This window comes from Artemia franciscana, chromosome 6, assembly GCF_032884065.1.
Source record: "Artemia franciscana chromosome 6, ASM3288406v1, whole genome shotgun sequence".
NCBI lineage: Eukaryota > Metazoa > Arthropoda > Branchiopoda > Anostraca > Artemiidae > Artemia > Artemia franciscana.
In genome coordinates this window covers 5,800,049-5,816,371 of record NC_088868.1, presented here as the reverse complement: position 1 = coordinate 5,816,371, position 16,323 = coordinate 5,800,049, and the positions used below count along the sequence as shown (strand labels likewise).

The 16,323-nt window shown below is 32.1% G+C and overlaps 1 protein-coding gene across 1 annotated transcript in view; it reads right to left on the bottom strand.

Moving 5' to 3' along the window:
- Window positions 1–274: 274 nt before the first annotated feature.
- The window catches only part of LOC136027954 (uncharacterized), a 43,267-nt gene continuing 27,218 nt past the window's right edge, over window positions 275–16,323 (bottom strand). The window contains exons 4-5 of the mRNA XM_065705430.1: window positions 9,733–9,968; window positions 275–2,831 (exon numbers count right to left, since the gene is read on the bottom strand). Of these exons, the coding sequence (XP_065561502.1) occupies window positions 2,552–2,831; window positions 9,733–9,968 (516 nt within the window). The 3' untranslated portion in view covers window positions 275–2,551. The remainder of the gene's footprint in view (window positions 2,832–9,732; window positions 9,969–16,323) is intronic.

The window sequence follows — 16,323 nt, the reverse complement described above, 5'->3', positions numbered from 1 at the left end:
TCTTAAATGAGGCAACCCATGTAAGCAGTTGCCATTTCAGAAATAAACATGGAGAAAATGACAAATTGGAGACACCAAATAATTTCAAAACACCAGAATAGATCAGAATTTTCACGCCCAGACCAACCTTGTAAGGAAATTTTCAGGAGTGAATTGTACTATCGTAAAACGTTAAAATGTTGAATAGAGCCACGTAAGGCTTGCTGAAAGCCTAGAAAGTTTAAAAACTGAAACACATTTTTAGCAGTGATTCTAAAAGTAAGGTTGTTGCAAAAAAAACGAAAGACTTTATTGGCTATGTGTACAAAAAAAACTATCAAAACCACATAAATAACGATAAATTGGGTCCAGTGAAAACTATATCATACGAAAGCGTAATTCACACTGAATAGCAGTAGTTATTGCAGTCAAAACAATTGTCACTTCAAGCAAATAATTAGTTTGATGTTAACATTTAGGCATTAAATTGTCTATTAACTTATTCCTGTTATTCTAAGAACATAAATCGGCAGAGTAAACATTTTAAGCTTCAATTCTTCCTCAAATATGTCTGAGGACCCCTAACTTCATATTGTAGACATAAAAACTGGCATAATTCAAAAACGTGCCTTTGATATTTAATAGTTATCGGGTAATTTATGTTTACATGAAATTTTAACTCAACCTAACGAAGCCCCCCCCCCCTCTTGTTGCTTAAAGACAAAGATTAACAATTGCGAAGGGAATACAATTTTAACTAGTCTATAATATTGTTAACAAAGGGTCAAGTTTCATATGATAATATGAAACTTTTCATATGAAAATCAAAATCAAAAATTCATTTCATATCAAAAAATCCATGCATAAAAGACGCATCTTTCAGTTTAAAAAGTTAACGGTTTATAAAAAGTTTATGGTTGTTTTAGCTTTAAATTTCCTTCCTTTCACCTTTTTTCCCCGATTAATTAAAAAAATTAATTTATGCTAAAACAAAATTAAGGAGGGAGCCCCCCCCCCCCCTCCGTGGAGAATAAATAAAAAACAACGTTAACTTTTATGGAATTAGTACTGAATATTAAGAAATTAGTATCACTTATATACCATGTACACTTTAAGAAAAATAACGCCACTAAAAATGTAGGCTATATTTAAGTTTTGGTGACCAATGAACGGTTCTTGTTCACTTAAAATTTCAACTTTAATCTGACTAGTTTTTATTTATTAACTTTAATATTTATAAAAGAAAAATTGTAACATGGAAATTTAATAGGAAAGTTTATTAAAACTTTCTGGAACATTCAAGTTTCACAAATAACGTTTAATACGAGTGAAAGTTTTAAACTGTACATTTTCCGTAAAATGGGCATATTTACCGCTTTCTCACCACTCTGTGGGAAGTTCTAATGTTTTTTTAGTTATTGAGGTTCCGGATTTTCCATATCATTTTGGACAGTCGGAACAAGCTTTTAGAATTATATATGAAAAAAAAAAAAAAACACAGAAAACACTCCATGTCAGCCATTTTTAGAGCTATTCATATTACTTTACAGTTATTATAGTTACCATAATTGGTAAATTGGTAACACTTTTCTTAGGATTAGGGTCGGAACCAGAATTTTTTTCTTTTATTTTATTAGTAAAACTTTTAATACTATAATTGAAAAAAAAAATCTAAAACAAATGTTATAAGAGACTAAGAAAGTTTAGTAGGGGGGAAGTCGAAAGTTCTGCTTTCATAGAGAACTAAAATATAAGCTTCACCATCAAATTATCCCTCTAAATTAGTACCCGGCTAACCTTTATTTAGAAATTAAATTAAAAAAAAACTAGCTTTTTTAACTGAAAGTAAGGAGCGACATTAAAACTTAAAACGAAAAGAAATTACTCGGTATATGAAATGGTTTTCCCCTCCGCAATCCCTCGCTCTTTACGCTAAAGTTTTTAATTGTTTTAAAACTTAGAATTGTGGCAAAGAGTCAAACTTTAGTGTAAAGAGCGAGGGATTCGCTCCCTCGGGCTTTTAAAAATCGTGCTTTTGACAACAACGCTTGAGATGCTCCTAGTTATGGATTTAAACATCGACTAAGGCCACACCATAGCAACAACAAATTAATAGCAGAAATAATAAGGAATTGGGTTCTTAAGACAGTGAAATTCTGAATTTTAAAAGAATATGTAAGAAAACTTCAAAAGTTATTTGAAGTTTAAACTTTAAAGAGCTTAAATCTAAAACTTTTTAGTTTTGAAGTTCGTATTTTAATTCAAGTTTCTCTTCTATATTTTCTTTTGTGTTGTGCTGAGGACGGCCCTTGGACAAAGGACTGAAATGTTCATTTAAAGTTGGAATTCCATTGTCTTAAAAAAAATCCCTATTGTTTCTAGTTGTAATTTATTCCTTATACTTAAAGATTGTAACTCAAAACAGGAATTTAATTAAGCATAGCGGGAGAGGGTGGGGATTAGAACGCATGTAAAAAATATAAACACAAGACAATAAATTTGAAATACGTCAAAATAAGAATCAGGAAAGCTTAAAATGTTTACGTCACTCAACAAAATATAATACTACAACTCAATTCTGAAAGAAACCTTTGGTTAGAGACTGCGGTGGCGGAGGGGTCTTTCTCAGGCGCTTCACGTCGGCAGACGAACCTTGCTGATACTTCTCAAGATCTATTCTTACAGCTCTTGTTGTGTTATTCGTTTTAGTGAGTACAGGGCACTTGATTCCTTTTGCCCCTTCACTACGCATGTTTAACGAATAAAGATGAGCAAGTTGACTTAATTGTTTTCTCTCTGACTTCTGCATTGGATGTAACCGTAGCTCAGATTGACCAGGGTCTTGGAGAAACCTGTTTACAAATGAAATAAATAATCTCTTAGAACACAGCGCCTTTCCATTCACAAAAAAAATATATGAAAATATAGAGCGAAAACGATAATAGTATTTAAACAAAACAGAGAAAAAAAAACAAAAAACAATGAGCTTTAAATAATAAATCCGTATATTTCAAGCCCAAGAACCAAAGATAAACCCCCGAACAAAAATCCTAGATACGCCCTTTGGGATATTTAACATATAGATATGACAAAAGGAATAAAAAAGTTTTGAATCAAAATTAAACGACAAATATCCAATTCATGTAAATTACTATTGTTAATCCAATCCACAATCAACAATTGAATCTAATCAGTGGCACATGAGGATTTAATCAGAAATAATTTCTTAGACCACAGTGCCTTTCCATTCACAAAAAAAATAAATAAAAATATAGAGCGAAAACGGTTAGCCTATAATATTTAAACAAAACAAAGGAACAAAAAAAAATCAACAACAAGGTTTACATAATAAAAATACGAATATTTCAAGCCCATGAACAAAAATAAATCCCCGAACAAAAATCCTGGATACGCCATTTGGGATATTAGTAAAATTTAACATATAAATAAGACAAAAGAAATATAAAAGATTTAAATCAAAATTGAACAACAAATATCCAAGTATTGTAAATTATTCTTGGTCGTCCGATAGACGTAGTTGAACATAATTAGTACATAGTTGAACCTAATCATTGAAACATACATAATTGAACCTAATTGGTGCCAATTAAAGATTTTATCTTAAATAATTTCTTAGACCACGGTGCTTTTCCATTCATAGAATTTAACAAATGAAATTATGGAGAGAAAACGGTTATAATATTTAAACAAAACAGTGAATAAAAAACACACAAAAACAAAAACTTTTAAATTTCGACAACAATGTTCTGTTTTCTTCTTTTTTCCCGCTGCTTTATTTCAATATTATGCCCGGTTTCTCTCAATGGTTTTATTTGTTGAATTCTATAAATGAATAAATTAAGGATTATGTTACATTAAATCAGTGAATCATTATCCTCATAGAATAGCATTGCCTTTTAAAGGTTTTGCTGATCTACAAAATTCTTTCATTTGTTTCAACCCCACTGAAGAGTGAATAAAAGTCACGAGCAACGCTGTGCAGCCTGGTTTGATTAAAGCCCTGATGCTACTCACATTGAATTCAAAAAAAAAAAAAAAAAAAAAAAAAAAACATTCTCAACTCCACCCTTGTCCTAGTATTTTGAAATAATTTTTTAGACTATTTTTCGGAAAATTTAGGTGTTATGGATTGAACAGCTATATAGCTTAGAAAAATAGAACTACGTATACAATATTCAAAAATATATGTCCAAGTTTCTTTTCTTATTTTTTTGCTTCGCCTTATTTGGTCTGGTCAATAACTTATGACTCTAACTTCGACAACTGAGATCTGTAAGTATTCAATATATCTATTAAAACTCTACTGAATTCTATCCGGTAGTCTCTCGCTGAAGTTACCTCGGCTACGTGGAAGCGGTCTGTCAAGGATCGATTTTTGGGTGCTACAGAGCCACCACAGGTTCAAAGAACTAAAAACATGGACTTAAAGGACTTATTTGCAGAAAACGGGATCTTTAGGCACCTTCTTGACATCGAAAAAACGACCAATAGAGACCTGGTCTAGCTGTTGTTTACCATATAAATTACACAATAAACATCATAATCGATATTCAAGCCGATCTCTTATGAATCAAAAACCAGGACGGTCGGCAATGTAGCGTCATCATCTAGTGGATTGAAACGGGTAACATCAAGATGATCCAACCCCTTGGCTTTCCTTATGGATCTTCTCAGGTAATGACTTTTCAAAGGCCTCTATTCTTTGTTTGCTGGAAAAAAAAGTTCAGCAAGGATTTGCTTTTCTTTTTCTGCGAGCTTCCCTTGTTATTCCTCATTCTTTTGTTTTATCTCTCTCTACTCCTCCAGATAACTTTTGTAACTCAGAACGACGTTCTTGTTTCACACTCACTGTTTCGATTGGTGATGGGAGATTACTATACTGCTGAAAAACGTAACCTGCCCATGACGAACTTGGTTTGACACCATTTGCAAAAAAAAAAATTGAGCTTAAGATTTGAACCCAAGACGTCACACTTCGTTGTCTATGCCCAAAAAAACTCTTTGAGAACATTACAGAAGTATAGCACTCAAATACTAGGGCATGGGGATAAAAAAAAAACATAGCGATGCTCTCAGTTTTTGGTTTTAGACAGTGGTCTATAAAAGTCTAAAGAAAGGTCTTTGAACATGGCAATTCCAATGGTGTGCTTTCCAATCTAAGGCTATTTTCGAGAGGTTTCAGGCGTTCTTCTTTTTTTTTCTTTTTTTATATACATTTTCCAAAAGAAAACTTATAGATTACAAATTAATGTTGAATTACAAGTGAATAATAGTGAATAACGCTCCTGAATTTGTTTTAGGAAGACTTATCTTCCTAATCCTCGAAACTATTTTCAGCTGTGAAATAAACACCCTGGACCTTGGCTAATATATTTTCAACACCTACACTGCACCCACTGTCTTTAATAATAATACTACCTAGGTAAGTGAAGCTGTCCACCTGATCAACCTTCTTGTTACCCAACACCACCTCTTCATCTTCAATTATTCCTAGCCTTAGCGACTTCAGTCTTCTTAAAAAAAAAAATTCAAACATATTCTTGTACCTTGAACTACAAAACCTTGAACTCACACACCAAAACCTATTCTTGAATTCAAATTGCTCTAAAGTTCCTTCATTTTCACTAACACGTTCTTCGGCCCCGCTTCTTCTACCCAACCACAATCTTAATATTCTTCAGCTGTGAAATAAACACCCTGGGCCTTGGCTAATATATTTTCAACACCTACACTGCACCCACTGTCTTTAATAATAATACTACCTAGGTAAGTGAAGCTGTCCACCTGATCAACCTTCTTGTTACCCAACACCACCTCTTCATCTTCAATTATTCCTAGCCTTAGCGACTTCAGTCTTCTTAAAAAAAAAATTTCAAACATATTCTTGTACCTTGAACTACAAAACCTTGAACTCACACACCAAAACCTATTCTTGAATTCAAATTGCTCTAAAGTTCCTTCATTTTCACTAACACGTTCTTCTAGGATGCTAAAATCATCAGCATAATCTACGTCCAGATAAGTACTTCCTCATCATTTGATTCCGTGGTCTCCCATTGCCTTTCTTGTGCTCCTTAAGACAAAATCCATCAAAAGGATCCATATAAAGGGGTATAGAACACAACCCTGCTTAACTCCTGATTTAATACAAAACCAACTTCTACCATCATTCCCTTCCTTAATCTCAACAGTATTATTCTCGTACAAAGCACTAGTCACTTTAATATATTTATCTGGTTTACCATACAAGGATAAGACCTTTGCTAAAGCTCTCCTACCATGAATTAAACACTTGTTCATAATATATAAAACTTAGGACTAAAAGTGTTTGATGAACTAGGCGATTCTTAATCATTAATCTAAGAATGAAAATTTGTTGAATATATCCTCCATCTTTCCTAAAACTAGACTATTCTTCTCTTAAAACTTTATCTACAGTCTAAAAAAAAGAATCATAATACCAAGTGATTTGCTACCTATAGAGACCAGAAATTTTTTCGATAATTACCACACTAACTCTTATCACCCTTTTTCCCATTTCTCCACTTCCCATTTTTTCCGAAATCATGTTCATAATCATCAGTAACTTATTTCTAACCTCAGAGCCACCGTATTTAGGAAACTCATTTACACAGTATCAGCACCCGGGGCCTTATTATTTTTTAGCCCTTTTAGTACTGACGCTAATTCTTCCTCACAAAAACAAACCTTCCTTCACATTCAAGGTAAAACCAACTTTTTCATTTTCCTCTATATCTTTTCCTGCAACTTTATCTCGGTTTATAATATATTCTCAAAACATTATGCTTATCTATCTTTAATTCTTTATTTATCACTAATTGCGGCCCCGTTCCTATTTTTAACTGGGACAAGTCCGGATTGACCACTCTCTCTCAATTTATTTACATGCCAGTACAATAATTTACTATTATGCTGTCTAGCTGCATCTTTCAGATCTTCGGCAATTTTATCCATGGCCTGCACTTTACATCTCTTTAGATTTTAATGCTTTCTCCATATTCTTTACATTCCTCTTGTTTTCATATGATCTATCACACAAATAATTCTTATACAAGCCCCTTCTCTCTATTAAAGATTAAGTTGTTTCACTAATATTCCTAATTGCATTTCTAACTCACTTCCATAAGATACTACCAGCAATCTTAAAAAAAATCCTATAATTATTCCATCCATCTTCTACATTGTCAAATTGGAAGCCCTCCAGTTTACTATTCAACTTCTTAAAGATAAACAACCAAGAGAGGTAAAACTTTACAAAAAGAAAACTTCAAACGAGACGACGGCCAGTAGAAATGAAAGACTAAAACAACGCGGATATTTCGCCTGTATCCAAACAAGGCGTCTTCAGCACAAGATAGAAAATTAAAAGAAAACTAATCTAAAAACAAATGAAAACCACCACCAATAATAATAAATACAATTGTCGCTACTTATCCACGTAGGGAATAAGTTAAGGAATCCTTAACATTTTTTTAATGAAAGCATGGGACAGTGAATGACATGGGAAATATGTTTTGCAGCACAACATATTTTGCAGCACAACATATTTTGCAAAACATGTTTTGCAGCACAACATATTTTGCAAAACATGTTTTGCAGCACAGCTTTTTTTTGGTGAATAGTAACATCCTTTTTCTCTTTTTGATTGCCGTCCTAGGCGAGTAGTTAGTGTGCTAGACTTGAGAACCTTTGTCCGTGAGGACAAAGGTGTCGCTGGTTATTTAGTTTTAACAAAGCTTGGGGGCGTGACTCCGTTAGCTCAGCCAGAGTCGACCCAGCTCTAAATGGGTACTTGGAGAAATCTGGGGAAGGTAAACAGGAAGGTTGTGCGCAAGCAAAGGATAGCTGGCCCCTAGTCCCCAATTGTACTACCTGGCTTAAGTGCCGTGAAACGGATATAAGTAAGGACTATAAAATTCAATACGTGTTCTTTACCTTGTCTTTACCTTTTCTTTTTACTTTCAAGAACAATTGTCTATAAAAGTGTTTTTTGGTTTAAATACCTTGATTTTTCTATCTACTAATCACTGCAATTGTGATATATCATTTAACAACTTCTAAGGCTTAACATTTCACAGACATATATTTCAATATATTTCCAGAGAAAAATAAATTTTTTTTCAAGGTAACAAATTATGAAAACTAAGAATATGAGCGGAGAAGACTGATATAGATACATCGATAGATTGAAATATTGGTACATGACATAAATATATATGACATACTGGTATATGACCTAATTATATATGACATATTGGTATAATGACATAGTGCCCTGTATATTTGAAACCATATGGTTTAACATAAAGTTACGAGCTGGAGATGAAAATTGAAGAACGGCATAAAACAGAACTATTCAATTATTGTATTGAATTTTTACAAATTTTATTTTTCTATTTTCTTTAAATTTCCTTTTTTTTAATTTATTTTACATATTTCTAACTCTTTGGCCAATTTTATTTCTTCTTTCTAATCTCCTTTTAAGCCTGTGAAAATATTAGTTATTCCCTTCAAATATCGAAATTGAATTCGATATTTGTCAACAGCCCTGTCTTTTCTGTATCCAATTTAGATAATCTGATCTTCAGATCTACAATTTGACAAATTAAGTCATTTGTCACAATTTGTCATTTGTAAACTTTTGCAAATTTGTCTATCACATTATCAAAAAAAGTGTTCCGAGTCCCTTACTCCATGCTTAGCGGGGAAGGACAATGCCTCTTTGTATTTTGAATGGAAAAAAAAATTTAAAATAGAGGAATTGGGTTCTAATGGATCCAGGTGTGTCAGTTTAAGGAACTGAGGCATATACCTCATTTTGACATTGTTACATCATCCGTTTTCACTGCAAATACTTTCTTCTGCTGAGTTTAGAGAAGATTTAGCAATAAAAAATGTATACAATAAGACAATTCAAAATCCACGGTCCTTGATTGAAATAGGGTTGTGCATTTTGCAACCCAAACAAGAAAATAATTGTCAGATTGTGAACCCAGATCAAAATTCACAATCAGATTGTGAATAACAAACGAATTGGACGATCAGTTTCTCAATTTAAGATTTTGGATTGTCATTCAAAAAGGACTAATATTTCAAATGCCGCAAAAGACCGTCATGGAGTCAAATGCCAATCAAAACGTATGCAATCTGACAGAAACAAAAAACTAGCCATTTTTGCGTGAAAACGCAGCAGTGTGAAATGAGTCAGAGATCATTTAGAAATTTTACGAAAGAATTTACTTGATTTAAGGGAGGACTAACGGGGATTTAAGCTTCCCCGGTAATTTCTAGAGTAAAAAAACAGCTACGGTTATTTCTGCGGTAGAAAACAACAGAAACTGTTAAAATAAATTACAAAACACATTTTTGTCGCATACTGTAAAAAAATTCACTATTTATCTGTTTTTACTGCAACTACTTTCTTCTGCTAAGTTATCTTCCCTTTTTAGAGAAGATTTTAATTAGAACTAAATTATTAAGTAAAAAAAAATATTGACAGAACTATTATTACCTGATAGTTGTGTCACTACTTATACTGTTCCTAGTTTTCAGAATGAGTTAGTAAACACCTCTTTTTACAGAGATGTATATTGTCAATCATAAGTCTGCCACTGATATTTGTTAAATATTCCAGCAGTTGCTACTTTTTGATTTTCATTTAGTATGTTATGCTTACGAACTATTGGATGAATCAATAAATATATATTAGACCTTGAAAGCTTTTCATTAGCCGACGTAAATATCGACACTGCGGGACCTCGTTGCTCCCCAAGCCTTCGAATTCCAGCTCTCATCTCGCGCGCTGGGATTCGTTCCTTCAGTTTTGTCCTGGCACGCTCTGATTGCATGGCTTGAGCTGCTTCTCCTTCGCTAGATGTCTCTGTTTCAATGTGCATACGATCTAAGCTGACTTCATTTTCAGGCCAATCTGAGAACTCATCATCTCCCTAAAGAATCAAAACTTTCATTGCAATGGATAGTATGCAAAGAGGGAATCTTGGCAGGGGTTATCGGAAGTCTAGAAACCGAAAAATCAATAACAGCACAAATATAAAAGATGTATCCAAAACGTTTGCTAATTCCAAAATATTTAAAATTTAGCTTAAACCTACCCATCAACAGATATAACCATACGACAGTTTGGATAATTTTAGAAATCAAACTCCCATGTATGATTTTCAAATAATTCCCTGCTTTAACTTATCTGGCAAACTTCTTTCCTCTAATTTCCTTGCTCCAAAAAACCTTAGTCATTGCTGATTTTACAAGAGCTTACCTGATGTTGAAATAAACAGATTGCTAATGTTTGAATTTTACAGATGAATAGCGTTGTAAATTTAACCAGCTAATTTTGCTTATTTATTTTTCAACGTGGCAACACTGACGAAAATATGATACTGTCCTAATATCTCATAATTTTTAAGCAACTAAAAGGAAATCTTGCAAAATCGTGGTTTTCAAATTCGCATAGCTGGGTTAAAATGTGTCCAGGGAGCAGGAAATATTTTTATTTTGATGTTCTTGGCAATCTAACTTCTTGAAAAACGGGTACTCTGACTACACATTCATGTATTTACATAGTGTTTATCTTACACTTAGCATCTTATAACACTTCTTATCTAAGTTACATTTGAGGAAACAAGATTATCATAATGAGACATTTTTGACCCTCAGATCTATTTAAGGCCTATTCATACCTGAAAATTTTTTTTTACAATTTTTATTGTTCAAATCATGGAATTTTTTGAGCACTTTCATGTTTCCGTTGCCCACGTTTTACCGTGAATAGTTTTAGTCCATAAAAAATAGGAAAGTTGGAGATTTAGTGGTTGTTGTCCAGAACCATCAATTTTTATCTAACGCAAGCAATGGTCTGTATAAAAATAACATGAAAGAGGAATACACTTGGTATAAAAAAAACTTGGCTTAGAGACTTAGCACGTACAACTACATGTTATCTATGATTTCTAGGAAAAATTTGGCACGAATCGTTTGAATACTTTTCCCCTCCTACCGATCGCTTTTCCCATGCGTCTCTTATTTTCTTCTATATTTTTACAGTAGCTCCTTTCTTTCAAATGTGCACCCGACAAAACCAAAATTGCATAACTCCATTTGATGGTAGTTTTCACTAAATTTCATTCCCAGTTTTTAACATATTTTATGGTTTCGTAATTTTCCAATTAGAAAGTTCAAATAATAAGATTAATTTTCACTGTCCTTCTGTCCTTGTCATTCGACCAATTAAAATCGTCAAAAACACATGGGACGTTGTCTGCACTATTCCAGTGTAAGTCATGTAAATAATTTTAAAGTGCCATTTGCCTACCCAAATTGAAAGATTAATTAAATTAAATTAAAAAAATAATTAAATTTGAGTATAAAGAATGAAAAGATTCATTTCAAAAATTGATTTCAGTTGAAGGTAGATTACCGCAGAGGCTGTAGTTTCTGCTGGTGCTGTATTCATTAGTGATGCCTGAAGGATAGCTGTTATCTCCTTTTCTGTTTATTTCTGGTGGCGCTCTGTGGTTTCTGGTGGTGCAGTATTCATAAGTGATTCATGAAGGATAGCTGCTATCTCCTTTTCCATTTATTTATGGTGGTGCTCTGAAGTTTCTGGCAGTGCTGTATTCATTAGTGATGTCTGGAGGATAGCTGCTATCTAATTTTCCATTTATTTCTGGTGGTGCTCTGGGGTTTCTGGCAGCGCTGTATTCATAAGTGATTCCTGAAGGATAGTTGCTATCTCCTTTTCCATTTATTTCTGGTGGTGCTCTGTGGTTTCTGGCAGTGCTGTATTCATTAGTGATGTCTGGAGGATAGCTGCTATCTCCTTTCCCATTTACTTCTTGTGGTGCTCTGTGGTTTCTGGCAGTGCTGTATTCATTAGTGATGTCTGGAGGATAGCTGCTATCTCCTTTTCCATTTACTTCTGGTGGTGCTCTGGGAATTCTGGGGCTGTATTCATTAGCGATGTCTGAAGGATAGCTGTTATCTCCTTTTCCATTTATTTCTGGTGGTACTCTGTGGTTTCTGGCAGTGCTGTATTCATTAGTGGTGTCTGGAGGATAGCTGTTATATCCTTTCCCATTTAATTCTGGTGATACTCTGCGGTTTCTGGGGGTGCTGTATTCATAAGTTATGTCTGAAGGATAGCTGTTACCTCCTTTTCCATTTATTTCTCGTGGTGCTCTGTGGTTTCTGGTGGTGCTGTATTCACAAGTAATGTCTGAAGGATAGCTGTTACCTCCTTTTCCATTTATTTCTGGTGGCGCTCTGTGGTTTCTGGTGGTCCTGTATTCATTAGGGATGTCTGGAGGATAGCTGTTATCTCCTTTTTGATTTATTTTAGCCCAAAACTTAATATTCAACTAGTCATTTGATACTCCAATTCATTAGAATCCTCTTTCTTAACTATCTTATTCTGTGTCACTTCGGCCCTATTTTGACACTAGGGAACCAAAGCATTCTAAGCCGAGATATCATACTCAAAGTTTCATAGTCGACAACTGTTAAAAATCAATATTTATATATATATATATATATATATATATATATATATATATATATATATATATATATATATATATATATATATATATATATATATATATATATATATATATATATATATATATATATATATATATATATATATATATATATATATATATATATATATATATATATATATATATATATATATATATATATATATATATATATATATGTATATATTTGATATATAAGTATATATTTGATATATATATATATATATATATATATATATATATATATATATATATATATATATATATATATATATATATATATATATATATATATATATATATATATATATATATATATATATATATATATATATATATATATATATATATATATATATATATATAAATCCTACTTACAAACATGTTATAACAGGGGACTTGTCAATAATAAAGCAAGATGATCTTCAAATTATAATGAATAAAGGGGCTAATTTCCGTCTTTCTCATCATCTGAAACCATCGAGTGTTCTTGATGGCTTGGAAAATGATTTTGATTTATTTATTAATAAGTGGTGTAAGAAAGAGAATAAAAATAAAGAGAGTTTTCAAAGTTGGAAGAATTTAATTATTAGTAGAATAAGAAATAAAATATATTCTAACTTAAAAAATAGTAACACTAAATCATTATTTTATAATGCGAAGATTAAACAAGCAATTGCTAATCTAAAGAATGAATTTGTAATTGTGCCAGTGGATAAATCTAATAATAATTTTGCCATAATTTGTCAGAAGCTGTATTGTGATATCTTAAAAAGGGAGTTATGTACAACTAATGTTTACGAAAAGGTAAATATAGAGGATAAGAATTGAATTGAAAAGACTGAAGAAATACTTTTTTAAAAATTTTAACATTAAAATAAATGACAATGATAAAAAGTTCCCTTTCCTATATTGGACTGTAAAATTTCATAAGAATCCCCCTAAACCACGGTTTATTGCTGGAGCAGCTAAATGTCCAACCCGCATTGCTGCTACTGACCTCTCTTTAATTTTAAAGGAAATTGTAAATAAACTTAAAACCTATTTTTCTGGTATTAAAAAATTTTCGAATTTTAATCCATATTGGAGTGTTAATAATTCACTGCAGGTGATAGATTCTTTAACAATGGTTTCAGCTAAAAGAATTGAGTTTCGATTTTGCGACAATGTATACTAATTTATTTAAAAACTGTTATCAAGAAGTCTTTCCTCTTATCTAGTAAAAGGTTCTTGAAAATAGACACTTATAATAAAAAACCTATATGGACAAATTGCTTTAATACTACAGTTAACTTGAGATGTTACAGCTTGGATATGATTTTTGAGTTATTAGAATTTGTTTTATACAATACTTATATAAGATTTGGGGGTGATTTGTACAAGCAAATTGTGGGAATTCCCATGGGGGGGAATGCCAGCCCATTTATAGCTGACTTGTTTTTAAGTCAACTAGAATATAAATATATGATGGATAAGAATAATCCAATTAATTTAAAACATGCTTTGTCAAATAATAAAAGATAGTTAGATGATATTTTGGTCTTAAATTGTATGGATTTCATTGATATTTCTAAAAATATATACCCATCAGAGCTTATTCTTGAGCCTAGTCATGGCGCTGGTCATGAAGATCATTTCTTAGATTTAAATATTAATATTTGTGATAATAATAAATTTGTAAAGTTTTAAAATGTATAATAAAACGGATGATTTTGATTTTGAAGTGATTGGTTTCCCATTCCCTGAAAGTAATATACACTCAAATATCACATATTCAGCGTTTTTCTCACAGTTACTTCGTTATGCAAGGATTTGTAGTAATTATATTGATTTTAAAAATAGATGTAAAATCTTAAGCCAAAAATTGATATCAAGAGGTTTTTCTGCAAATAAATTAACTTGGCAATTTAAAAAAATTAGTTTTCATTATAACGAACTTTTAAATAAATATCAAAAGAATTATCTAGAAATACTTAAAGAAATTTTGAACTAATTTCGGAGGTTCGAGAAATGTTGTCGCAGCGCCAATTATTTTGAATTGTGTTTCTAATTGAGCGGATTTTTTTTAAAATTAGCCAAATGGTAAAGATGAATTCTAAAATTGTTTAGATCATTCAGGTTTTTTGCAATGTGTTAATATTTGTGATTTGGTATAATTTATAATATTTAGTTTACCTATTGTTGCTAAAAAGAGGGATATATTAACAGGATAAGCTTGTTTTGGTTTTACTTGGTTGTTTTACATTTGCTGTTTTTTTTTCTTTCATGGGCATGTATTTTGGGGGTGATACCTGACACGGGGATGCCATGGAATATTCTGTGGTAGCCACAACACTGTGCTGGGTAGAGAATTTTAAGTGGCGAAACCCTATATAGGCCAGTGTATTCTCCTGATGAGCCCTTGTGTTGGGTTGTTGCCTCTGAATTATTCGTCCATATTATTTTTTCTATTGTTTGGTAAATGACGACTTATACTTATTGACGACATGACTGCCTGTCCATGGATTATTCTTTATGGTTGATTGTGTATGGCTATGCTGTTTGACCTATGTGATTGTATGGATGAGTAGGGTTAAGGCCTCATTCAAGTGCTGGTCTATATTAGTCACTAGTTTAGGAAAACAGTCTTCCTTTTCTCCTTCTGTCTCTCTCTCTTTTTTTTGTGTTTGTGCTGTTGCATTGGTGATTTCTCTTTTCATGATATATATTAAATAAAAAAAAACAATTTTTTTTAGCTGAAAGTAAGGAGCGACATTAAAACTTAAAACAAACAGAAATTACTCCGTATATAAAATGGGTTGTCCCCTCCGCAATCCCTCGCTCTTTACGCTAAAGTTTTTAATTGTTTTAAAAAGTAGAATTGTGGCAAAGAGTCAAACTTTAGCGTAAAGAGCGAGGGATTGCGGAGGGGACAACCCATTTCATATACGGAGTAATTTCTTTTCGTTTTAAGTTTTAATGTCGCTCCTTACTTTCAGTTAAAAAAAATAATTTTTTTTTTTATGTAATTTCTGAATGTTTTTGAATTAATGCATGTTTGATTTTGGCTCTCCACGCATAAATTATTAAAATGAAATTTGCATAATAATTCTTTTTTTGGCTAAATGGCTTTCTCTTAGTTTTGATCAGACAATTTTGAGAAATAAGGGGTGGAGAAGGAGGCTTAGTTGCCCTCCAATTGTTCGGTTGCTTAAAAAGGCAACTAGAAATTTTAATTTTTAACGAACATTTTTATTAGTAAAAATTATACGGAACTTATAAATTAGTAACTTACGTAACAAACTTTCATAATCTTATATTTTTATTATGTATACAAGGGGGTTTGTATCCTCGTTAATACCTCGCGCTTTACATTAAATCTTAAGTTTTGTCCCAATTCTTTAAGAATGAACCCTGAATCAGAAAGGCCGTAGAATAAATAGTTGAAATTACTAAAAATACTTTACCATAAAGAGCGAGGTATTTATCTCCTCATAAATACCTAGCTCTTTATGCTAAAGTATTAGAACCCCTCATATGCGTAATAATCTCTGTTCGTTTTAAGTTTCAATGCTACTCCTTCCTTTCATTTAAAAAAAAACGTTTTCATGTGTATTTTTCATTGTTTTCTTATAGTAATGCTAGAAAATCATGCGCCCTTTTCCTTGAATTTTTCTTCCCCCATGACAGATTCCTCCAAGGAAAGATCCTCCAACATAGCCCCCTCCCCTCAGCCCCACCCCAAAAACCAAATAGAATCCCCCTGAAA